Source organism: Piliocolobus tephrosceles, chromosome 6 (assembly GCF_002776525.5).
Source record: "Piliocolobus tephrosceles isolate RC106 chromosome 6, ASM277652v3, whole genome shotgun sequence".
Lineage (NCBI taxonomy): Eukaryota > Metazoa > Chordata > Mammalia > Primates > Cercopithecidae > Piliocolobus > Piliocolobus tephrosceles.
Window position 1 is genome coordinate 88,793,563 of NC_045439.1, and position 23,214 is coordinate 88,816,776.

Sequence of the window (23,214 nt, forward strand, 5' to 3'; positions counted from 1 at the left end):
TCGCGCTTCCCAGGTGAGGCGATGCCTCGCCCTGCTTCAGCTCTCGCTGGTCAGGCTGCAGCGGCTGACCCGCACGGATTGTCTGGCACTCCCGAGTGAGATGACCCCAGTACCTCAGTTGAAAATGCAGAAATCACCGGTCTTCTGTGTCGCTCGCGCTGGGAGATGGAGACTGGAGCTGTTCCTATTTGGCCATCTTGCTCCGCCCCAGCCAATATATTTTTCTAAAACAAATCTTTTTGTTCATTTATAAGAGAATGTTAGGGAAATTAAGAGAAGTAAGGTGTTCTTTTGTGTTATGTGTTATATATCAGAGGATTCATTGACACTTAGTGTTTACTGTGCTTAATTTGTCTAAAATCAAAAATTTGCTTAAAACTTTTTTATAGAAAAATTGCTCTGTCTCCTTAAGGTTAATATTTAAAATTCAAGAATTGAACATGAATACATTTTAATTTTATTAATGCGATCACATTGGCCTGCATTTTCTTTCAAAATGTGTAAGATTTCAGTTTTGTCATGGTTATTTCTTCTATTGTGTATTATTTTAAACCTATGACTATAGTAATATTTTCATAATTGAATGCACATTAAAATTATGGGAATTATAATTTGTAGAGCTATTTTAAATGGAAAATCTTCCATCAGGTATGAGGAGACAGAATAAATCTGGCAAAATAATAGCCTTTACCCCAAAAGGGACATTTGATGTATATTTTTTTAAAACTTTTTTTCATATTTGAATGATTTAATTTCAATAAGACTTTCCTTCCTTATTTATTAATTTCAATAGGTTTTTGAGGAGCATGTGTTTGGTCACATGCATAAGTTCTTTCATGCTGATTTCTGAGACTTTGGGCAACCAATATAAAAACTTTTTAATGCTTGTGGGTTTGTAAAGTATCTATTTGGTGGTAGCATAATTAAATTAGTTTATAAGGTTTGGAGCTATCAATGGAGTTTTCAAAAGTACATTATATTTATTAGATAATGGTTTAGACTGAGATGGAATTTAATAAACGTCTGCAAAATACTGTGCAAAAGGGCCATGGCTCATACTACTAGGATCAGGGAGGTTGGCTTTATTTTCAGGAGAAAACTTAGAAGCAGAGGTGGCCAGGTGCAGTGGCATGCCCTGTAATCCCAGCACTTTGGGAGGCCAAGGCAGGTGGATCATGAGGTCAGAAGTTTGAGACCAGCCTGGCCAATGTGGTGAAACCCTGTCTCTACTAAAATTAGAAAAATTAGCTGGGTGTGGTGGTGTGCGCCTGTAGTCCCAGCCACTTGGGAGGCTGAGGCAGCAGAATCACTTAAACTTGGGAGGCAGAGGTTGCAGTGAGATGAGATCGCGCCACTGCACTCCAGCCTGGGGGACAGAGTGAGACTCCGTCTCAAAATAAAAGAAGCAGAGAAGTAAGAGAGTGTTTACAATGCCCTAAATTCTAAATTATCCTACACCTTGGAGGCACAGTTCCTATAGAGGAACTATATAGACACCATCCTTCATAGAGGCTCAGGGCCAGGGAAGCCCCTGGTCAAGGAAATGGCCTGGTAGAAAGGGCTGCTCAGTGGCTGGGCTCATCCTTCTCTTTCTTTGTGGTGGCTCTGAGCTGTTGAGCCAGCTCCCTACTAAAGCTGGCTCCAGGGAAGACCGTTCTGTGCTCATGAAATTAGACTGAAGTGGTCCCTAGGAAATCCAAAAATAAATAAAGTGTGTATGTGGGGAAGATGAACAGCTTTCTAACATGTATTATTCTGAACCGAGATCACACCATTAATTAATGTGGCATGAAATTAATCTCAGGCTAGAGTCTCTGAAAATATTAAAATAAGTAAACACTGCTGGGCAAGAATAAATAGCAAGAATAACTACATAGTAAGAATAACTTTTAGTTTATTGTAAAATATCCAAGTAGTCTATTTTAATTTTTATTTTAATCTATCAAAATAAACCACTTGTAATATAAGTTGATGTGTAAATGAACATATTTTGTAGTGTCTTTTAAAGCTTATATCTATAACAGACTATCAGGCTAGTGTCTGTCCCTGAGCTGAGTATAGGGTCAGTTACTGTTTACAGGCAGCAATGGGAGGCAGAAATTGATCTGGCTTCTAACTCAGTGTGTTTGTTATATGTTAAAATATGTACACAATTTACAATTATTTAATGCATTTTTATTTTTTTCATAACAGGTTGTTGAAGATTGGAAATTCATAGCCCAGGTTCTTGATCGGATGTTTCTGTGGACTTTTCTTTTTGTTTCAATTGTTGGATCTCTTGGGCTTTTTGTTCCTGTTATTTATAAATGGGCAAATATATTAATACCAGTTCATATTGGAAATGCAAATAAGTGAAGCCTCCCAAGGGACCGAAGTATACCTTTAGTTAACACACATGTATCTTATGGCACTTAAAAAATTATGAAAATGTAAGTTATGTGTTAAATTTGGTGCAAGCTTTACCAGACTAACAGTTGCTAACCTCAATTTATGTTAACAGACGATCCATTTGAACAGTTGGCTGTATGACTGAAGTAGTAACTGATGAGATAACATTTGATCTTCTAAAAATAGCAGCAAAATATTATCTGAACTGTACTAGTGAAAATTCTAGTATTTGTATCCTGGCAAATAATACTAATTTATAATCCACAGTAAAGTTCATCCTTTGTGCTAGAGAATTCCAGTTGTATTTGAAGACTGATTTTAAAACTTTTCTGCATTTGGTAAAGGTATATAAACTTTCCTGTACTCACTGAGTAACAGCTAATCTTTAATATATTATACTGCTATATTTAAAAAGCTGACTACTTGATATAATTACTTAATGTGACGCTTGATATAATAATTACTTAATGTGGCCGGGCACGGTGGCTCACACCTGTAATCCCAGCACTTTGGGAGGCCAAGGCAGGCGGATCACCTGAGATCGGGAGTTCAAGACCAGCCTGACCAACATGGAGAAAGCCCATCTCTATTAAAAATACAAAATTAGCCAGGGTAGTGGTGCACACCTGTAATCCTAGCTATTTGGGAGGCTGAGGCAGGGGAATCGCTTGAACTCAGGTGGTGGAGGTTGCAGTGAGCTGAGATCACACCATTGCACTCCAGCCTGGGCAACAAGAGCGAAACTCTGTCTCAAATAACAACAACAACAACAACAACAACAACTTAATGTGATGTTGCTTTTTCATAACCAACGTTTTTAAAATAAATGAAAAACAGGAATTGAGAACTCCTTTAAGGCTTACTTTATTCTTTAGATGCTTAAACTTTAATAATTATTGTGTTAACTATTTCTGTAGCTTACCTTCCACTGTAAAGTCATATAGTAGACAACTCCTGTGGTCATGCAGTAGCATATCCTTAACATTAATTTCAATCCTGTTGTCCACATTTCCCACAATTAATAGAACCATCTTCTATATAAATTGTGGTAGTATCTCTTTATCCTTGATCTTAGAATAGTCAGTCCACTACAATCACATGAACCCCATTTAAAAAACATATTTAGGGCCGGGGCAGTGGCTCACATCTGTAATCCAAGCACTTTGGGAGGCCGAGGCGGGTGGATCACTTGAGGTTAGGAGTTTGAGACTAGCCTGGCCAACATGGTGAAGCCCCGTCTCTACTAAAAATACAAAAGATTAGTTGGGCATGGTAGTAGGTGCCTGTAGTCCCAGCTACTCAAGAGGCTGAGGCAGGAGAATCACTTGAACCTGGGAGGTGGAGGTTGCAGTAAGCCGAGACTGCACCATTGCACTCCACCCTGGGCAACAAGAGCGAAACTCTGTCTCAAAAAATAAATAATAAAAAAACACATTTAGGTCTAACTCATTCTGTGAAAAAAGTCTTTTAATATTAAAAATAGTATTCTAATTTGGTATAAGCACACTGTTATATACTTGTAATAGTTCAACTTTCTCTCCTTCATTCTAACAATTACAATAATAGAATCTTAGGGTTGCAGGGGCCTTTAGATGTAATCAATCTTAGTCTATTAGTACAGCATAAATGACTTAGTACAGTATAATGTATCAAGGATAAAACAGTTACATTTCATCTCTAAATGTCACCACTTCAGGTGTGACCAGGTAGCAAACACCGACAAAAACCCTGCGTTCAATTTAGGACTCTTAGCTGTTGAGATCACAAACACCTCATTTATTTATAATAAGTAACCTATCTAAGTTCAAGCTAATGCTCTTTGGAAGACAGAGGAGACCCTGTCTAATTTGCATTTAATTGTAGGCAGGTGTTTAATGCCATTTAATGAGTGAAAGCCTGGTGTGATGAATTTAAACTGCCTGTTAGCTAACTTAGCTTGTATACATCCCTGATCTCTTACACTGCCATTACTGTTACTTACGATTTTTATATATAAATAAATTTTGTTGACATCTTTCTTTTGACTTACTGAAACATGAGTCACAGCAGGCTGCAATTCTGTCCATTTTATTTTTGCATAGGAAAAACAGCTAGTGAGACAAGATTCAAACAGTCTCTGACTCATCCGTCAGTGATGATGATCACGTTAAGATTCAGAAGTGTAGTACATGATACTCTTTCTTAACAATTTGTCTAAAGCAATGTTTCTCAACCAGGGGCAGTTTTGCTCCTAAGGGGACATTTAACAATGGAGACATTCTTGGTTATTGTAACTAGTGAAGAAGCAGGGTATGTCATTGGTATCTAGTGAGTCGAGCCCAGGGTACTGCTAAAGATCCTACAATGCATAGGATACCCCCACTCTGTCTCAACACATACTTATCCAGCCCAAAATTTCCATAGTGCTAAGGCTGAGAAACCCTGTTCTCAAGGTTCATGCTATGGTCGGAATGTGTCCTCCCCAAATTCATATGTTGAAACCTAATCCCAGTGGGATTGTCTTAGAAGGAGGGCGCCTTGGAGAGGTGATTAGGCCATGGGGGCTCTGCTCTCATGAATGGGGTTAGTGCCCTTATAAAATAGACCCCACAGAGGTAGCTAGTCCCTTCAGTCATGTGAGGAAACAGCTAGAAGGCACCGTTTGAGGAAGAGGACCCTCACCAGACACCAGATTTGCTGGTGCCTTGACCTTGGACCTCCTTCAAAACTGAGAAATAAATTTCTGTTGTTTATAATCCACCCAGTTTATGGTGTACTAAGACAGTTTATTAACAATGAATAACTAGGCATGATTTCTCATGGTATAATTTAGAATTATGCAAGAGAATTAGTTGAAGCTCTCTGAAATGGAGGCACAGCCCTTTAGACCCAGTAAAGAATGAGAAATGCATGGTAAGAAATGGGTAACAGTAGGAGATTGCTGAATTAGTATAAACCTGCAAAGAGATTATGGGCTAAATAAGAAAAACCACTGGGACATCTGTAGTGATACTGAACTGAATGACTTTTCATATTTCTCAACAGCATTTTTCTATCCAGTTTTGTCTTAAAAGGAAACATTTTTACATGTATATTCCATAGCACAGCACACTACTTATCACATAGAAGAATCACATTTTGACATCTCTTTACCATACCAAAAAGGCTAAATGTTCATTTATCCATAATAAATATTCTACTTTTTTTTTGCATGATTCTTTTTTTGACAAAAACCAAGATAACTGGAAAATAAGTAAACCTTGAAATGCCAAACACAAAGCTGGTAGCTTGATAACAGAAAGTATGTTCCTACTAAGAAGCAGCCTCCTCCTGCCCCGACACAAGGAAGTCTCCCAGGCAGGCACACAGCTTAGTGCTTATGCATCTTCCCTGGCCATCAGGGGTTGCAGAAACAATCCTGCCGTCCCTAGAATGCACACCAGGGTGAAAACCCACAGAAAAATACGATCAATCACCATGGCAACATACTTCCAATCATCTTGAATCTGCAAAACAAAATGACAAAAGAGAAAAAAAACACGGAGGGAAAGGCAAAATTAATACATTTTCAATACTGAAGATTTAATAAATACATTGCAGTAGAAGCCATTTTGTCTCTAATATGCAAGAAGCCCTTTTTTTTTTTCCTAATTGATGTAGTCTGAGGAAATCTACCATTCTCAAGTTTCTCTTTATGCAGGAGAGAAACAGGTGTCTTTTGTCACGTTAGATCTGTTTCAAATCAGAAGTTTCCTAATATATGCATAACCTAGTTTTTCTAAATTGAATTCCAATTTTATAAAGTTAGTGAAACCAGTTTGGACTTCCACGGAAGGATTCTGGGCCTTGGTTAGAATGCCTAATATAGTCCAACATAATCTACCAGTGCTTCAAAGTACTCCTTATCCAGTTTTAGATATAAATTTCTGGCTGGGTGCAGTGGCTCACGCCTGTAATCCCAGCACTTTGGGAGGCTGAGACCACCTGAGGTCAGGAGTTTGAGACCAGCCTGGCCAACATGGTGAAACACTGTCTCTACAAAAAATTAAAAAAATGGCCAGGAGTGGTGGTGCATGCCTGTAATCCCAGCTACTTGGGAGGCTGAGGCATGAGAATTTCTTGAACCCAGGAGGCGGAGGTTGCAGTGAGCCAAGATTGCGCCACTGCACTCCAGCCTGGGTAACAGAGCGAGACCCTGTCTCAAAAACAAAATAAATTTCCTTTTAATATCTGTTCCAAAAATGAGAACACACATCAGGGCAAGTCCATCCTCATCACCCTTTCCCTCCCCACTGCCCTCTCCACGATGCCCAGCTGATCAAAAGTCATTTTTAGTGTAAGGCCAAAGTATCACGGAATACTGTGCAGTTGGAGAGCAGGTTGAACATCAGAAATAATTGCTGACAATAAAGTAAAAGATGGGAGAAAAAGCAAGACCAATTATATATCATAGAGCTTCAATTTGGGCTTGAAATAAGAAGGAAAATTGTAGGGTAATTATACTCCTAGACAATTCAGAAAGCAAAGAAGCCATAATTGAATTGAGAGAGAGAACCCATGAGTCAGCTGATTTTAAAGCAATAATCAAAATAAACAGGCAGCATGTAATTTATTAATTTAGGTATACTGAAATGGCACTGGGAGATGAAGATTTTACATCACCATTGTGAGCCTGAGTAAATGTGTCCTCTTGGTGACACTACTGTCATAGGCAAAATTAGAATTATGATGCCATATTTGCCATAAGATACTTTATTTGAATTCCTAAGACTGGTTTGTGTGTGCTTCAGATACACCTTGAGATGTGAGATTCCTACCCACCCCCTACCGGCCACGTCCTAAGGCTCTAGGAGGCCAGAGGGGTGGAAAAGCAGAGACTTGGAGACAAACTGATTGGAATCCCAGCTCTGCTCCTTTCGAGCTGTGAGAATCTGGGTAAATTCCATGACTGCTCTTAGCCTCATTTTCCTCATCTGTAAAATGGGGATAAGAACAGTACCTCCCTCAGAAGGTTGTTTCAGAAGAGTCCTTAATGAATAGAGCCTAGTGATACTAATGTTGATTTATAAAATGACCCTTACTTAAGCCTCATGAAGAAAGATGACACTTGGGTCTTACACATGAATATAAATAGTGGTGCAAAAAGAGCTGGCTGGACAGAAATTTTTTATCTTTTTTTTTTTTTGAGATGGGGTCTTGCTTTGTTGCCCAGGCTGGAGTGCAGGGGTATGATGATGGCTCACTGCAGCCTCGACTTCCTGGGCTCAAGTAATCTGCACTCAGCTTCCCGAGTAGCTGGAACTACAGGTGTGTGTCACTACACACAGGTGACTTTTTTTTGTTTTGTTTTTTGAGACACCTAGGCTTTTGTCGCCCAGGCTAGAGTGCAGTGGCATGACCTCGGCTCACTACAACCTCCGCCTCCCAGGTTCAAGTGATTCTCCTGCCTCAGCCTCCTGAGTAGCTGGGATTACAGGTGCCCACCACCATGCCCAGCTAATTTTTGTACTTTTAGTAGAGATGGGGTTTCATGTTGGCCAGGCTGGTCTCAAACTCTCAACTTCAGGTGATCCACCTACCCCGGCCTCCCAAAGTGCTGGGATTGCAGGTGTGAGCCACCTGCAATTTTTTTTTTTTTTGAGATGGAGTCTCACTCTGTCACCTAGGCTGCAGTGCAGTGGCATGATCTTGGCTCACTGCAACCTCTGCCTCCTAGGTTCAAGCAATTCTCGTGCCTCAGCCTCTGATGAGTAGCTGAGATTACAGGCTCATGCCACCACCCCCAGGCTAATTTACTGTATTTTTAGTAGAGATGGAGTTTCACCATGTTAGGCAGGCTGGTCTTGAACTCCCAACCTCAGGTGATCTGCCCGCCTCGGCCTCCCAAAGTGCTGGGATTACAAGCGTGAGTCACTGCACCTGGCCTGATTTTTAATTTTTTTGTAGAGACAGAGTTTCCCTGCGTGGCCCAGGGTGGTTTTGAACTCCTGGGCTCAAGAGATCCTCCTTCCTTGGCCTCCCAAAGTGTTGGATTACAGGCATGAGTCACTGTGCTGGACTTATATCTAACTCCTAAAGTCTTTAAAGCACTTGATATTGGCTATTTTCTGATGAGTCACAGATAGATGAGTGTTAGGCAAAATGGTGAACTAGCCCAAACTGACAGCTGGCCCAGAAGCAAGAGAAGACTACGTTAAAGGCCCAGAAACTGGGAAGGTGTGGCCGGGGACTGGGGATGGCAGCCCTGGGCAGGGGGAGGGGCTTGGTGGAGGGGAGGGCTAGGGAGAGTTCTTTGTTCTCTCCTTTGCCTCTTTAGCCTGCCACTCCCAGCCCAGAGATGCAGGTTCAGGGGGTCCCTTCACAAGCCAAGCAGAGCCTGGCTGAAGGGAAGTGCAGAGAACTGAGCTGCCCATTGACTGGTAGAGCCCGAGGCTTTCCTCCTCCCCCTTGTAGCCCCCTGGATTTGTTTCTCTTCTTATTGGCATGCCTTCTCAAGAATGTTTATGGATAAATGTTCTTCTAAGGGCTCAAAAGGCCAGCTGTGGTGGATCACACCTTTAATTCTAGCACTTTGGGAGGCCAAGGCAGGAGAAATGCTTTAGTCCAGGAGTTCAAGACCAGCCTGGGCAACACAGTGAGACCCCTGCCTCTTCAAATTAAAAAAAAAAAAATTAGCATTTGGGAGGCTGAGGTTGGAGGATTGCTTGAGCTTAAGATTTAGAGGCTACAGTGAGCTACGATGGCTCCACTACACTCCAAAGTGGATGACAGAACAAGACCTCAAAAAAAAAAAAAAAAAAGAAGGCTAAAAATTTTATTGCAGCCTCACTTTTATTTATTTATTTATTTTGGTAGAGATAGGTTTTCCCCATGTTGCTCAGGCTGGTCTTGAACTCCTGGGCTCAAGTGATCTACCCATCTCAGCCTCCCAAAGTGCTAGGATTACAGGCATGAGCCATGGTGCCCATCCCCTTTTATTTTATTATTTATTATCTTTTAAGAGATGAGGTCTCATTATGTTGCCCAGGCTGGTCTCTAGCTCCTGGCCTCAAGCAATCTTCCTGCTTTGGCCTTGCAAAGTGCTGGGATTACAGGTGTGAGCCACTGTGCCTGGCCATTGCCTCACTTCAGAGAGAGTAGCTGGATACAAAACTCTTCAGCTAAGACTGAAGTTCCACACATCAAGGACTAAACAGCTTCAGTCCAGCAGGAGGTACTTGGAGGAGATCAGAGTCAGGGAGATAATGAGACATTCTTTGAGGGAGAAGGTCATCTGGAGGGGATGACCTTGAAAGGTGATCTAGCAGAATTTGTGGCTGTGTGGACCCTCAGCATTCTGAAAGCCTGGATTTTAGCCCTTTCCCAAACACAATTCAGAAAGGATGACTGACACCCCCAGGAAAAGTGAGTTTACAGGCCCCAAATATACCAACTCAATTATCTGAAAGAAAATTCATAGATTTTAAATAAACATGAGATAAGGGACCATTGGAAACTAAGGAACCTGCAGTTTTACAGAAGAACCAAGTGGAAATAACAGGTGTGAGAAATAGAAAAGTTACAATCAAGAACTCAGGGGATGGGGTAACTGGCAGGATAGATGCCACCCAGGAAAGAAGCAGAGAGGTGGGAGGAGAGACTGTGGAAAGCTCCTGGGAGCAGCCAGAAGTAATGACGAGATGGGAAGCATACAGCATAAGAGATGGGGAGGCTGGACGCCGACATGTCGCTGCAACAGGAGCTCAGGAAAAGACAAAAGGAAGGGGTGGGAAGGAGTCTTTACAGAAATCAGAAGCTGGAATCTCTCAGAATTAAAGACAGCAACTTCAGAACGAAATGGTTCATAACCAGTGCCAAGCAGAGTAGGACAGACCCTACCCAGACACGTTCTCTACAAATTCTAATAGCTCCTAGGCAGAATCCAGTATTCACAAAGGACCAACACGCAGACTCACTTAAAACTTTTTTTTTTTTTTTTTTTTTTTTGAGACAGAGTCTTGGTCTTATCACCTGAGAGTGCAATGGCACAATCTTGGCTCACTGCAACCTCCACCTCCCGGATTCAAGTGATTCTCCTGCCTCAGCCTCCTGAGTAGCTGGGATTACAGGTGCCCACCATCATGCCCAGCTAAATTTTTTATTTTTAGTCGAGATGAGGTTTCGCCATGTTGGCCAGGCAGGTCTCGAACTCCTGATCTTAGGTGATTGGCCTCCCAAAGTGCTGAGATTACAGGCATGAGCCACCGCGCCCGATCCACTTAAAACTTTTCAAAAGTGACACAGGTGAAAAAGACCATGGAGCAATATTTAAGTATTTACGGAAGAGAATTTCAACCCTAGCTGAAGTATCCAACCTTAGCTGAAGAGTTTTGTAGCCAGCTAAACTCCCTCTTTAAAGTGAGGCTATAATAAATTTTTTAGCCTGCCAGGCCCCAGAAGGTTTACCCTTAAACACTCTTGAGAAGGCATGCCTGTAAGAGAAGGAATTGGCTGGGCATGGTGGCTCACACCTATAATCCCAGCACTTTGGAAGTCTGAGGCAGGAGGATCACTTGATCACAGGAGTTCAAGACCAGCCTGGGCAATATAGTGAGATCCCATCTCTACAAAAAATTAAAAAATTAGCCAGACATGGTGGCGTCCACCTGTAGTCCCAGCCACGTGGAAGGCTGAGGTGGGAGGATCACTTGAACCCAGGAGGTTGAGGCTGTAGTGAGCCATGATCGTGCCACTGCACTCCAGCGTAGGAGACAGAGCAAGACACCGTTTCAAAGAATTTTTTTTTTTTTTTTAAAGAAGAGAAATAAATCCAGGGGGACACCATGCAATGTGTGTGAAGGATAAGTAAACTTGGCAAAGTTCATTGTAGACTAAAAAAAGGGATGGCAAAAATGAAAATGTACATTCATAAAAATCCAGAACTAGGAATAACTGGGGTGGCTAAAGGCAGTTCCCTTTATTCTATGGGAAGGTAAGAGGGGAAGGAGAGTGGATGGGTGTAAGATACAGATATTGAGACATATAAGAGACTGATCGAGATGGAAAGGGAACTGGGGGATGGGTTTAAATCAGTTAGGAATAGCTACAGGAGAATAAATATAAAACACACGTGGCACATTACCTGTTCGATATCAAAAAAAGAGTAACTAGAAAATGTGATATAACAAATGTAATCCTGATAAAGCAGTAATTACAACACATGCAAATTCATAAACAATTGATCAAAGGCCAGGCTCCAACTGGAATGAATGAAATTATATCTATACCTATATCTTTCTCTACCAAATAGAAAAAAAAAGTCTCAGAATTATCAGCTCAAAATATCATAGCTGGGTTGCTCACGTCCATAATCCTAACACTTTGGTAGGCCGAGGAGGGCGATCACTTGAGGTTAGGAGTTTGAGACCAGCCTGGCCAACATGGTGAAACCCTGTCTCTACTAAAAATACAAAAAGTAGCCAGGCATGGTGGCTTGTGTCTGTGGTCCCAGCTACTCAGGAGGCTGAGGCAGAAGAATCACTTAAGCCCAGGAGGTGGAGATAGCAGTGAATGGAGATCATGCCACTGCAATCTGGCAGAGTGAGACTCTGTCTCAAAAATTAAAAAAAAAACAGGATCCTGGCTGGGATCGGTGGCCCCTCTAAGATCTAGAAAGCAACTCCTACAGTGTGCCAATCACTGAGGGATCAGCCATCAAAACAACTGTCAACAAAGAGTGCTTCTACGCTACCACAAACCAGCTCCCTAACTAGTTTTCTAATTTGATAATCCAATCCTAGTCCTAACTCTAAAATTAGAGTATTATTGCTAATTAAATTCCTTACTAATAAGACCAAGTATGAGCCTATGGGGATGACCAATGTGAACTTGTTTCTTTTTTTGGCAGAGCTAGCTGAGGTTTTATTTTTGGGGGAAAAAACAGCAATTGAATTGTTTTGTAGCTGGAGGCATGGGCAAGACGGGTGTCCAGGCAGTGAACTCCCCTGTGGGTGGGCTGAGGGCTGGGGGAAGCCTCAGGTGGGTCTTCCGTTCCCTGTGCCCCCCTGCACATGGGCCTCCCTCCCAGGCTCTGGGGCAGCCACAGGAAGGGCAGGCTGGGAGGGGCTGCTGTGGCTGTTCACTTCGGCAGGGTGTCAGAGGACTTGGACACCAGCTTCCCATGGTCTTGATCTTCTTCACAAGAAGAAGTTGACCGTGACAGCACTGATGCCTCCCATACCACTGGTCCCGCCACTGCCTCCACCCAGGCCACCCCAGAAACTGCTGCTGCCCACGGGAAAAACTCGAAGAGCTGATGTGGGCACTGGGCCCACTTGTGTAGGAGCGGCTGCTGAAGGCCTAGGGGGCGGAGGTGGACACCTTGTAGGACGTCTGGGTCACCCTGATGGATATAGTGGAGGCAGGAATGGAGGCAGGCAGGCTGAAGCAGGCGGAGATTCAAGAAGGAACAGAGAAGCTGCTTCTTGGTGTGAACAATTTCTTAAAAAAGAACAGCCAAGGAAGGCTGGACACTTCCCCCACCTTAGGAGCCAGTGAATGTGTCCAGGGATCGGCATTCACAGGCTCGCAGCACCCTCAGGAGATGGCTCTGGGAAAACAGCCGAGGCTTCAGTCTAGGCTCCTTAGAACCAAGGACAGTTAAAACCAGCCAAGCTGGAGCCAGAGATGTAGGAAATTAAAATATCTCTGAAAAATTCTGTGTAAATAGCAGAGTGTCAGTCACTCAGGGAAAGAAGGAATCCTTCAGACAGCTCAACTTTCTCCTCCGAGCACTGAGTTGGCACGTTTACTCTAACACTCACTACTTTCTCATAGACAATCTGGTGGCTTGCTGGCCAGATTTCTGCCTTCTCTGAAAAAAACAGGAAGATCTAGCAATAATGGGCTCACAAGCCCATGTGGAGACATGACCAGAGGTGAGCAGTGGCTGCCTCTTGAGACGGACCATGTGCCACTAGTTTGCCACAGACCCCACCACTCCCTATCACTGCATTTAGGCCATTTCACCAATCTACCTGCCTTGTATTTAAGTTTGTGACCTCCCTTTTAATTATAAGTTTTTTATATGTCTGTCTCCATGCCTTAGGCCCTTCTAAAACTCTAATACCTTGTATGGTATCTAATAAATAAGTTTTTGAATAAAAGTAATTTCTAATAGCCTGACAAAAGCTAGAGTATGGGTACTTAGATCTCGACCTTTAGTAAAGAAATAATTATTTTAAAAGTGGGTAAAGGATAGAAGATGTCTGCAAAAGTTATCAGTATTAGACAAATAGATTTTCACTGATCATTTACTATTGTTTTTTGAGACGGAGTCTTGCTCTGTCGCCCAGGCTGGAGTGCAGTGGCCGGATCTCAGCTCACTGCAAGCTCTGCCTCCCGGGTTTACGCCATTCTCCTGCCTCAGCCTCCCGAGTCACTGAGACTACAGGCGCCCGCCACCTTGCCCGGCTAGTTTTTTGTATTTTTTTAGTAGAGACGGGGTTTCACCGTGTTAGCCAGGATGGTGGCGTCCTGGCCACGGGATCCTCCCGTCTCCGCCCCCCGAAGTGCGGGGGTTACAGGCTTGGGCTACCGCGCCTGGCCTTTTTTTTTTTTTTTTTTTTTTGATATGGAGTTTTGCTCTTGTTGCCCAGCCTGGAGTACAATGGCGCTCAATCTCGGCTCACTGCAACCTCTGCCTCCTGGGTTCAAGTGATTCTCCTGCCTCAGCCTCCCAAGTAGCTGGGATTACAGGCATGTGCCACTATGCCCAGCTAATTTTGTATTTTTAGTAAAGATGGGGTTTCTCCGTGTTGTTCAGGCTGGTCTCAAACTCCCGACCTCAGGTGATCCACCCGCCTCGGCGTCCCAAAGTGCTGGGATTACAGGCATGAGCCACTGCACCCGGCCCTGTTCATTTGTTCACTTGTAATTACTCATGGTGTCCAACAACTGCTTCAACTGAATTTAAAGGAGTGCCTGACTCTTCAGCTAAATTACTGGGATCAGCTGGAGGTTTTGCACCATTATGGTCACAAGACGTACTCATAGTTGCTCAGATGGGTGGGGGTGAGGGGATGAGGGCAGCTGTGGCTGTCTCCCTCCTGTCCCATCCACTTTGGTATGCCACTCACAGCTGAATAAAAGAGGTTCCAGACATACCTTATCAATATTAATTACCTACAGTGGGTCAAGAGATGAAGTTATCTGGTAATTACCTCTTTGCTGATAAACAACTTAAGGCAGATCCACTTCATTTTAAAGCAGAACTTCTCATAAAGTCATTAAGTGTGATCCTGGTAACCTTGGTGGTATACAGTCATGGAATGACCAGGCACATGACATTATTTACAGTAAGTCTTTCCTATTCTTATTACTTGACATAAGTTCCCAGTTCTTAAGTTCAAGCATAAGATTTTTGGAGAAAACAGAACTAAGTTCACTCAATTAAAAAAATGGGCTGGGCATGGTGGCTCATGTCTGTAATAACCCCAGCACTTTGGGAGGCCGAGGTGAGTGGATCATCTGAGGTAAGGAGTTCGAGACCAGCCTGACCAACATAGTGAAACCCCGCCTCTGCTAAAAATACGAAATTGGCTAGGTGTGGTGGCATATGCCTGTAACCCCAGCTACTTGGGAGGCTGAGGCAGGCGAATCACTTGAACCAAGGAGGCAGAGGTTGCAGTGAACTGAGATCACACCATTGCATTCCATCTAAAATAATAATAATACAAATTTAAAAATGGGCAAGAACTGGGTGTGGTAGCATCTGTAGTCCCAGCATGCAACTTGGGAGGCTGATGCAGGAGAATCGTTTGAGCCCAGGAGTTTGAGACCAGCTAGGGCAACATAGCAATGCCCCATCTCAAAAAAACGGGCAAAAGAATGTGAATAGATACTTCACTAAAGAAGATATCCAAATGACCAATAAGTATATGACAAAGAGCTCTAATAATTACTCAATGAGAAAATGCTAATTAAATCTGCAGTAAAATGCCACATCACACACGTTAGTGAGGGTGTGAAGCAAATGGAATGCTGAAACATCGCTAGGGGAGTGTCAAATGATTCCATCACTTTGGAAACCTTACAGTATGCACTGAAGTTAAAGACATCTCTCCAATGATCCAGCAATTCCACTGCTAGGTATACATCCAGGAGAAATGAGTGCATACATTCACCAAAAGACATAAATGTTTGTAGCAGTTTTATTCACACTAGCCTCAAATTGGAAATAACCAAATGTCCAACAAATGTAAAACAAATAAACAGAAGGCAGTATTATAGTAATATTATGGAATATTACACACTAATAAGAAAGAAACAGCAACAAAGATAAACCTCAAAGACATTATGTTGAATGAAAGGAGTCAGACATGGAAGAGTTTATACTATGTGATTCCATTTATACGAAACTCAAGAATAGGTAAAACTGGCCAGGCATGGTGGCTAACACCTGTAATCCCAGCACTTTGGGAGGCCAAGGCAGGTGGATCACCTGAGGTCGGGAGTTTGAGACAAGTCTGGCCAACATGGCGAAATCCCGTCTCTACTAAAAATACAAAAAATTAGCCAGGCATAGTAGCAGGCAGGCACCTGTAGTCCCAGCCACTCTGGAGGCTGAGGCATGTGAATCACTTGAACCTGGGAAGCAGAGGTTGCTTGCAGTGAGCAGAGATTGTACGACTGCACTTCAGCCTGGGTGACAGAGCAAGACTCCATCTCAAAAAAAAAAAAAAAAAAAAAACAAAAAGGTAAAATGAATCAATTATCAAATAAATCAGTATAATGGTTATTTTTTAAAAATTAATTAATTAATTTAAGAAAGGACTTCACTCTGTCACCCAGGCTGGAGTGCAGTGGCATGATCATGGCTCATTGCAGCCTAGACTTCCTGGGCTCCAGTGATCCTCTCACCTCAGCCTCCTGAGTAGCTGGGACAACAGGCACATGCCACCATGCCTGGTTAATTTTTGTATTTCTGTTAGAGACAGGGTTTCGCTATGTTTCCCAGGCTGGTCTCAAACTCCTGATCTCAAGCCATCCACCTGCCTCAGCCGCCTAAAGTGCTAGGATTACAGGCGTGAGCCACTGCGCCTAAGCCAGGATGGTGGGTATCAAGCAGGGAAGGAGACACTGACTGGCAAGGGCATTGGGGAACTTTCTGGGGCACTGGGAGTGTTCTATATCTTTACCTGGATCTTGGTTACATGGTTCTATACATGATGTAAAAATTCATTGAGATGCACACTGAAGAGGTGTGCACTTTACTCCACATAAATTCTTTTTCAATGAGAACACATATATAATTAGAAAGTAAAAATAAAGGCCAGGTGCAGTGGCTCACGCCTGTAGTCCCAGCATTTTGGGAGACTGAGGTGAGCAGATCGTTTGAGTCGAGGAGTCTGAAACCAGCGTGGACAACATGGCAAAACCCCATTGCTACAAAAAAATGTAAAAAATTGCCGGGCGCGGTGGCTCACACCTGTAATCCCAGGCCGAGGCGGGTAGATCACAAGGTCAGGAGATCGGGACCATCCTGGCTAACATGGTGAAACCCCATCTCTACTAAAAATACAAAAATTTAGCCAGGTGTGGTGGCAGGTGCCTGTAGTCCCATCTGCTGGGGAGGCTGAGACAGAAGAATGGCATGAACCCGGGAGGCAGAGCTTGCAGTGAGCCGAGATTGCACCACTGCACTCCAGCCTGGGTGACAGAGCGAGACTTCGTCTCAAAAAAAAAAAAAAAAAAAAAAGTAAAAAATTAGGGCATGATGGCAGGGCACCTGCAGTTCAAGCTACTCAGGAAACTGAGATGGGAGAATCGCTTGAGCCAGGAGGCGGAAGTTGCAGTGAGCCAAGATTGAGCCACTGCACTCCAGCCTGGGCGACAGAGCAGGACCCTGTCTCAAAAAAATAATTAAAAATAAAGTAAAAATAAAAATATAACCTCAGTTAAGCAATACCAACCGGAGATCATCTGGCCCCATGCCCTTTTCCAGCCTACATCCTAATCTACTCTATTGGCATCAGGTGTTTTCATGGTCCAGCCTGCTGGCAGCCTGGTGGCTAGCTTCTGGGTACCACATAGTACATGCTTGATCATCCCATTTTACAGATGAGAAAACATGCTCCGAGAGGTGAGGTAACATACCCAAGGACATATAACTGGTCTTAACACAGGCCACTGACTCCAGAGTGTAATTTCTTAACCCCTACCCTATGCCTTGCCCCACAAGGAATCTGTAAATGTTTGTTGAACGAATGAATGATCAATGTAGTAAGAGCCATATCCTTACCTCTTTGGCTTCATTTTGTGCTTTCATATTTTCAGCAATATACTTGACACTTTGGATGGCTTCTTTGATTTCAGGTGACAAAGCAGAGAGGGACAGCACAGCATCAACAGATTCAGAACTAGAGCTTCTCGTGAGGTTAGCACTGAAATTGGAGATTTTTATCCTGCGGTGGTGGCAGTAACCACACATCCTGTCCTGGCAGGAGTAGCCCTCCTTGCAGCCTTTGGACTCTGCATGGCTGAAGCAATTCAGATTTGAGAGCTCGGCACCATAGAGGGGCCTCGGCTTCTGAGCGTTGCCCTCGTTGCTTGTTGGTCTGGTCATGAACATGACCCTGGGGAGCAGGTTCAAGAATATGGTCTTCACCCATGAGGGCATTGTGTGTGTCGTCGGGGTTCTGTAGTGCACGTTGAGCACGAAGACAGTGATGACGATGGACAGGGTTACGAAAATCATGGTGAACAGGAGGTACTCTCCGATCAGGGGGATGACTAGCGAGGTGGAAGGGATGGTCTCGGTGATCACCAGGAGAAACACTGTCAGGGAGAGGAGGACGGAAATGCACAGGGTCACCTTCTCGCCGCAGTCGGAGGGCAGGTAGAAGACGAGCACGGTGAGGAAGGAGATGAGCAGGCAGGGGATGATGAGGTTGATGGTGTAGAACAAGGGCAGGCGCCGGATATACAGCGAGTATGTGATGTCGGGGTAGATCTCCTCGCAGCAGTTGTACTTGATGTCATGTTTGTAGCCCGGGGCTTTGATGATGGCCCACTCGCCGCTCTCCCAGTAGTCCTTGAGGTTCATGGAGGAGCCGATCAGGACCAGATCGATTTTCGCCTTGTCGTAGGACCAGGAACCGAACTTCATGGTGCAGTTTTGGTAATCAAATGGGAAGTAGGTAACGTCAATTTTGCAGGAGCTCTTAAAGATGGCAGGAGGTATCCAAGTCACCTCCCCAGTGTACTTGAGTAAGGCTTTGGTCTTGTCATCCACCTGGAAATCCCCAACAGCACTGCAAAGACAGATGGGGGGCATAGTAACACATGGTCATTAACACTTGGTCATATAGTGGTCATCTCGACCAGCTTCTCACAGTAATGATTTGGAAGGCAGCGGAAGATGAGAGCTGAAAGTGCCATAAAGTCACCCGATTCCCAGCCCCATTTACCAACGGGGATACTGAGGCGCAAGATCCCTCCCCAACAACAATCTGAGATGTTGAACACCCCCCAGGGCATGCCACCAGTTCATCCCACAACACAGGTCCCAAACTGATAGACTCCCAAATGCCTGGATTGTTCCCCCTTTAATTAAAGAAATTAAAGGAAGGTCATTCTCCTGGAGCCAGGTGCTGAAGCAGCCTTTGGGATTATTTGCCACCCAGGGTCCCTGAGGCTTGGCCCTCTCATTCAGTCTGCACTGGGAGCCTAATGTGTGTGTGAAACTTGACTGTGGAGCTGGAAGGGGCCGCGCAGACCACACAGGGGAGTCCACCCCCATTAAACGGAACCTCATCAGATGGGTTTATTTCCAAACCCTATCTCTGGATCCTGATTCGACCATTCCCTGTACCCTCCCCACCCCCATTCTTCCCAGTACTGTTTCATAATAATCATGTTTTCGCTTCCTTGTCTTTTGAATTCAGCATAACAGATTTCTTCACTTTTTGTGTCCCTATCTGTCCCCATTTTCTCCCCATGTTTCTTCTCCCTTCCTTTTCACTATGTACATCCTGACTTTATTTTCACACAGAAATATGTTTTCTTTTTTTTTTGAGCAGGCTAGCATGCAGTAGCTCACTACAATCTCTGTCTCCCAGGGTTCAAGTGAGTCTCCTGCCTCAGCCTCCTGAGTAGCTGGCATTACAGGCATGTGCCACTTTTTGTATTTTTAGTAGGGATGGAGTTTTGCCATGTTGGCCAGGCTGCTCTCAAACTCCTGACCTCAAGTGATCCACCCACCTTGGCCTCCCAAAGTGCTGAGAATACAGGCTTGAGCCACTGCCTGGCCTTAGAAATGTACATTTTTCTAGGAATAGTCTTGTTGGTTTGTTCGACAGAAAATCAGCTGATGATCCCTGTTGAGTCTCGCACTGGGCATTCCATCCATGATGGCCAGATGGTCCATCTGAGAGCAAGGCCAGTTGCTTCCACGATGGCCCTGCCCAGGAAGGTTCTTAAAAATTCCTCAGATCAGCCCTGTTAAGTTTCTTAGCCTTGTGAAGGCATTTACATCCTTCAAAGGGAGCAACTGCCACACTCCTTTGCCTTGTAAACAAAGAGCTGAAAAACCTAAACATTTAGGGATATCTTTGTGCTGCTGTAATTGGATGAGATCCTGTGAAAACAGAAGGGGAATGTTCTGGTGCGTGTCCTTCTTCCTTGCTAGTTTCTCTTGGGTCTCGGCTGAGAAGGATAATCATTACCCATGAAGGTTAAATGCCAAAGCCACTACTGTCTTTCCTCTGGTTGGCTGGTTTGCCCCCAAAGGTGCCCTGATGAGTTTATACATCCTTTGCCCCCACTTCACTCCCACCATGCCCTTAATTCCTTACAAGAGTATTCCTGCTTCTGGCTGCAGAAAAAAGGGAGAGGTAGGAGGGTGGGGGTGGAAGTGAATATCCACACAGTCTCCAAGTGGACTCAGCCCATGTTCAGCACTGAGGGGCCCTGGAGAGGGCTGGGCTAAGCAGAAGGTTGAAAAGACCCTTGGGAAGGAGAGGCCTCCTGAACCAATTCCTCACAGAATCCTGGATCAACAAAATGTCAGAGCAGCAAGGGAGCGTCAGAGCCCAAGGTCTGGACCAGGGGTTGGCAAGCTGCAGTCCTATTCCTGTAAATAAAATCTGGGTGGACTAGTGCCACTGCCTTTCGTGGTCTATTATCTGTGGCTACTTTTGAGTTCCAAGGGCAGAGATGAATAGCTGTGATCGTGACTATACGTATGACCCACAACGCCTAAAATATTTATTCTCTGGCCCTTTAGAGAAAACATTCACTAGCCCCTGCTCTAGTCCAAAGGCTTCATTTTGCTGATGAGAAAACTGAGGGTCAAAGGACAGGAATGATTTGCTGGAGACCCCAGAGAGTTTATGGCAGAGGTTAGCTGAGCTGGGCTGATGGCTCATTTCTGGGGATCCTGGTCACTGCTGCTGCTGCCCACGGCACCCCTGGGGTGTGTCTGCCCAGATCAGAAGGACTGTGTGCTGCCTGGGGCAATATCAACAGTTATATCTCTGCTAGGAGGAGACAGAACATGCAGACCCAGCTGGAGACTGGGGTCTGGCACAGCACCAGCCTCATAAAGAGCACTCAGTAAATATTTGTTCACCTAACGAATGACCAAAAATAAATGAAAGCTGGGCGCGGTGGCTCACGCCTGTGATCCTAATACTTTGGGAGGCTGAGGTGGGCGGGTCACCTGAGGTCAGGAGTTTTGAGACCAGCCTGGTCAACATGATGAAACCCCGTCTCTACTGAAAATACAAAAATTAGCTGGGTGTGGTGGCGCACACCTGTAATCCCAGCTACTCGAGAGGCTGAGGTAGGAGAATTGCTTGAACCCAGAAGGTGGAAGTTGCAGTGAGCTGAGATGGCACCACTGCATTCCAGCCTGGATGACAGAGTGAGATTCTGTCTCAATCAATCAATCAATCAATCAAACAATCAATAAACACCACACCCAGAGATGGCTGGCAGCAAGGGACAGCAGAGGTGGGAGGGGTCTGAGCAACGTACTGCCAAACCATGTGAGGCAATTGAAAAAGAAAAGGTAGTATGGGTGCAAATGATCAGCCAAGGTAGCACTATCATACAGATATTTTAGAACAGAAGTGGGGTGGGGTGGTGAGGGCTATGAGAACGATCATGATGGCATGGGTTTTACAATCTCTCTAAATTTCTTCAGAAAAATAGGGCAACTAGGATGACAGAAAAATAACCAACCTTCTGATCACATCGTCAACAAAGTTAGGTTACGCAGCACCTCAGGATATGAGAGTGTGGGGTCAGACCACCACCACCAGCAGGACCTGTGGGACCCCCATGCGATTAGCTGCTGGGTAGAGGCAGCCGGGGGAAAGAAAGATGGGTTCTCATGTCCTAAGATCCTAAAAGTGCCAGACACAGAAATCTCCAAGAAGTGGCTGCCCCTCAAAAGACGATGACCCCACTCTGCACTGAATCCTCGGTAAGAGGAACAATGGAGCAGAGAGGGCTCCACAGGTTCTGATTTGTGGGCAAGAACAACAAAAAAAACCCCACGGGAACCCACTTAGGGTCTGCAGAGGTCAGTCGGCTGGCGTGGGCTCTTGAGGAGGTCAGAAATGCCTCCCAAAACCTCCCTGCCAGAAGGACAGAGAACCACTCAGAGAAAAAGCAGCTTATGGTAGGATCCAAACTCAGTGAGGTAAAAAGTGGGGTTGAGAAGAGAAAGAAGGTTCAGAAACTGAAGTCAGCATCCAGAGACAGCAGCTCGTGGAGGTGCCATGACTGTGGCATGTGGTGTGGTGTCATGACATGTCATGGCTGTGGTGTCATGACTTTGGAGACTGTGGAGGTGTCCATGCAGACAGACAAGTGTTACCTCAAGGTAACTACCTGTCTTCTATTCCCTCCAGCAACTTGCCCTAAAAGTACAGCAAGGCCATCTATTTAAATAAGAGCAACAGAGCCTTATGAAAACATACTGTAAGAAAAACACAAACTGGGTGCAGCAGCTCATGCCTATAATCTCAGCACTTTGGGAGGCTGAGGCACGCGGATCACCTGAGGTCAGCAGTTCGAGATCAGCCTGGCCAACATGGTGAAACCCCGTCTCTACCGAAAATACAAAAAAAAAATTTTAGCTGGGCGTGGTGGCAGGTGCCTGTAGTCCCAGCTACTCGGGAGGCTGAGGCAGAAGAATTGCTTGAATCCAGGAGGCAGAAGTTGCAGTGAGCCAAGATCATGCCATTACACTCTGGCCTAGGTGACAAGAGCAAAAAAACTATGTCTCAAAAAAAAAAAAAAAAAAAAAAAGAAAAATACAAAAACAAGTAACTGAATTAACACATACGCAGATTAACAGCAACTACAAAAACAGAGTCACCAAGCAGATGAAGCTGATGATAATCTGACATTACAAATTAAGTGAAAAGAAACTAAGAAATTTTTAGAAACTGTGAAACAACAACAGAAATCAGAAAAGACAAGGGATAATTTGGTTAAACAGAATGTATAAAGAATTAGTAGAATTTAGGAAAGAATTAGGAAAAAGAAAAATATCATTCTAGAAATAAAATCAGAAGAGGCCGGGTGCAGTGGCTCATGCCTGTAATCCCAGCACTTTGGGAGACTGAGGCGGGCGGATCACGAGGTCAAGAGATTGAGATCAACCTGGCTAACATGGTGAAACCCTATCTCTATTAAAAATACGAAAAACATTAGCCAGGCGTGGTGGTGGGTGCCTGTAGTCCCGGCTACTTGAGAGGCTGAGGTAGGAGAATGCCGTGAACCTGGGAGGCAGAGCTTGCAGTGAGCTGAGATTGTGCCACTGCACTCCAGTCTGGGCGACAGAGTGAGACTGTC

At 44.3% G+C, this 23,214-nt stretch overlaps 2 protein-coding genes across 6 annotated transcripts in view; one reads left to right on the plus strand and one right to left on the minus strand.

The window, feature by feature from the left end:
* The window catches only part of CHRNA5 (cholinergic receptor nicotinic alpha 5 subunit), a 41,054-nt gene extending 36,654 nt beyond the window's left edge, over positions 1–4,400 (plus strand). For 2 of the 4 annotated variants that reach the window (XM_023195703.2, XM_023195706.2), the window contains exon 6: positions 2,194–4,400. In XM_023195703.2, the coding sequence (XP_023051471.1) occupies positions 2,194–2,355 (162 nt within the window). In that variant the 3' untranslated portion in view covers positions 2,356–4,400. The remainder of the gene's footprint in view (positions 1–2,193) is intronic. The other 2 variants (XM_023195705.2, XM_023195707.2) reach the window with 1 other exon arrangement.
* The window catches only part of CHRNA3 (cholinergic receptor nicotinic alpha 3 subunit), a 29,157-nt gene continuing 8,096 nt past the window's right edge, over positions 2,154–23,214 (minus strand). Inside the window, exons 5-8 of one of the 2 annotated variants that reach the window (XR_002727176.3) lie at positions 17,648–18,659; positions 5,681–5,873; positions 3,015–3,112; positions 2,154–2,293 (exon numbers count right to left, since the gene is read on the minus strand). Coding sequence is in view for 1 of the 2 variants with exons in the window: in XM_023195702.3 (XP_023051470.2) it covers positions 5,745–5,873; positions 17,648–18,659 (1,141 nt within the window). In the remaining variant the exon portion in view is untranslated. Of the gene's footprint in view, positions 2,294–3,014; positions 3,113–4,141; positions 5,874–17,647; positions 18,660–23,214 lie in introns of those variants that run through there. The other variant, XM_023195702.3, reaches the window with a different exon arrangement.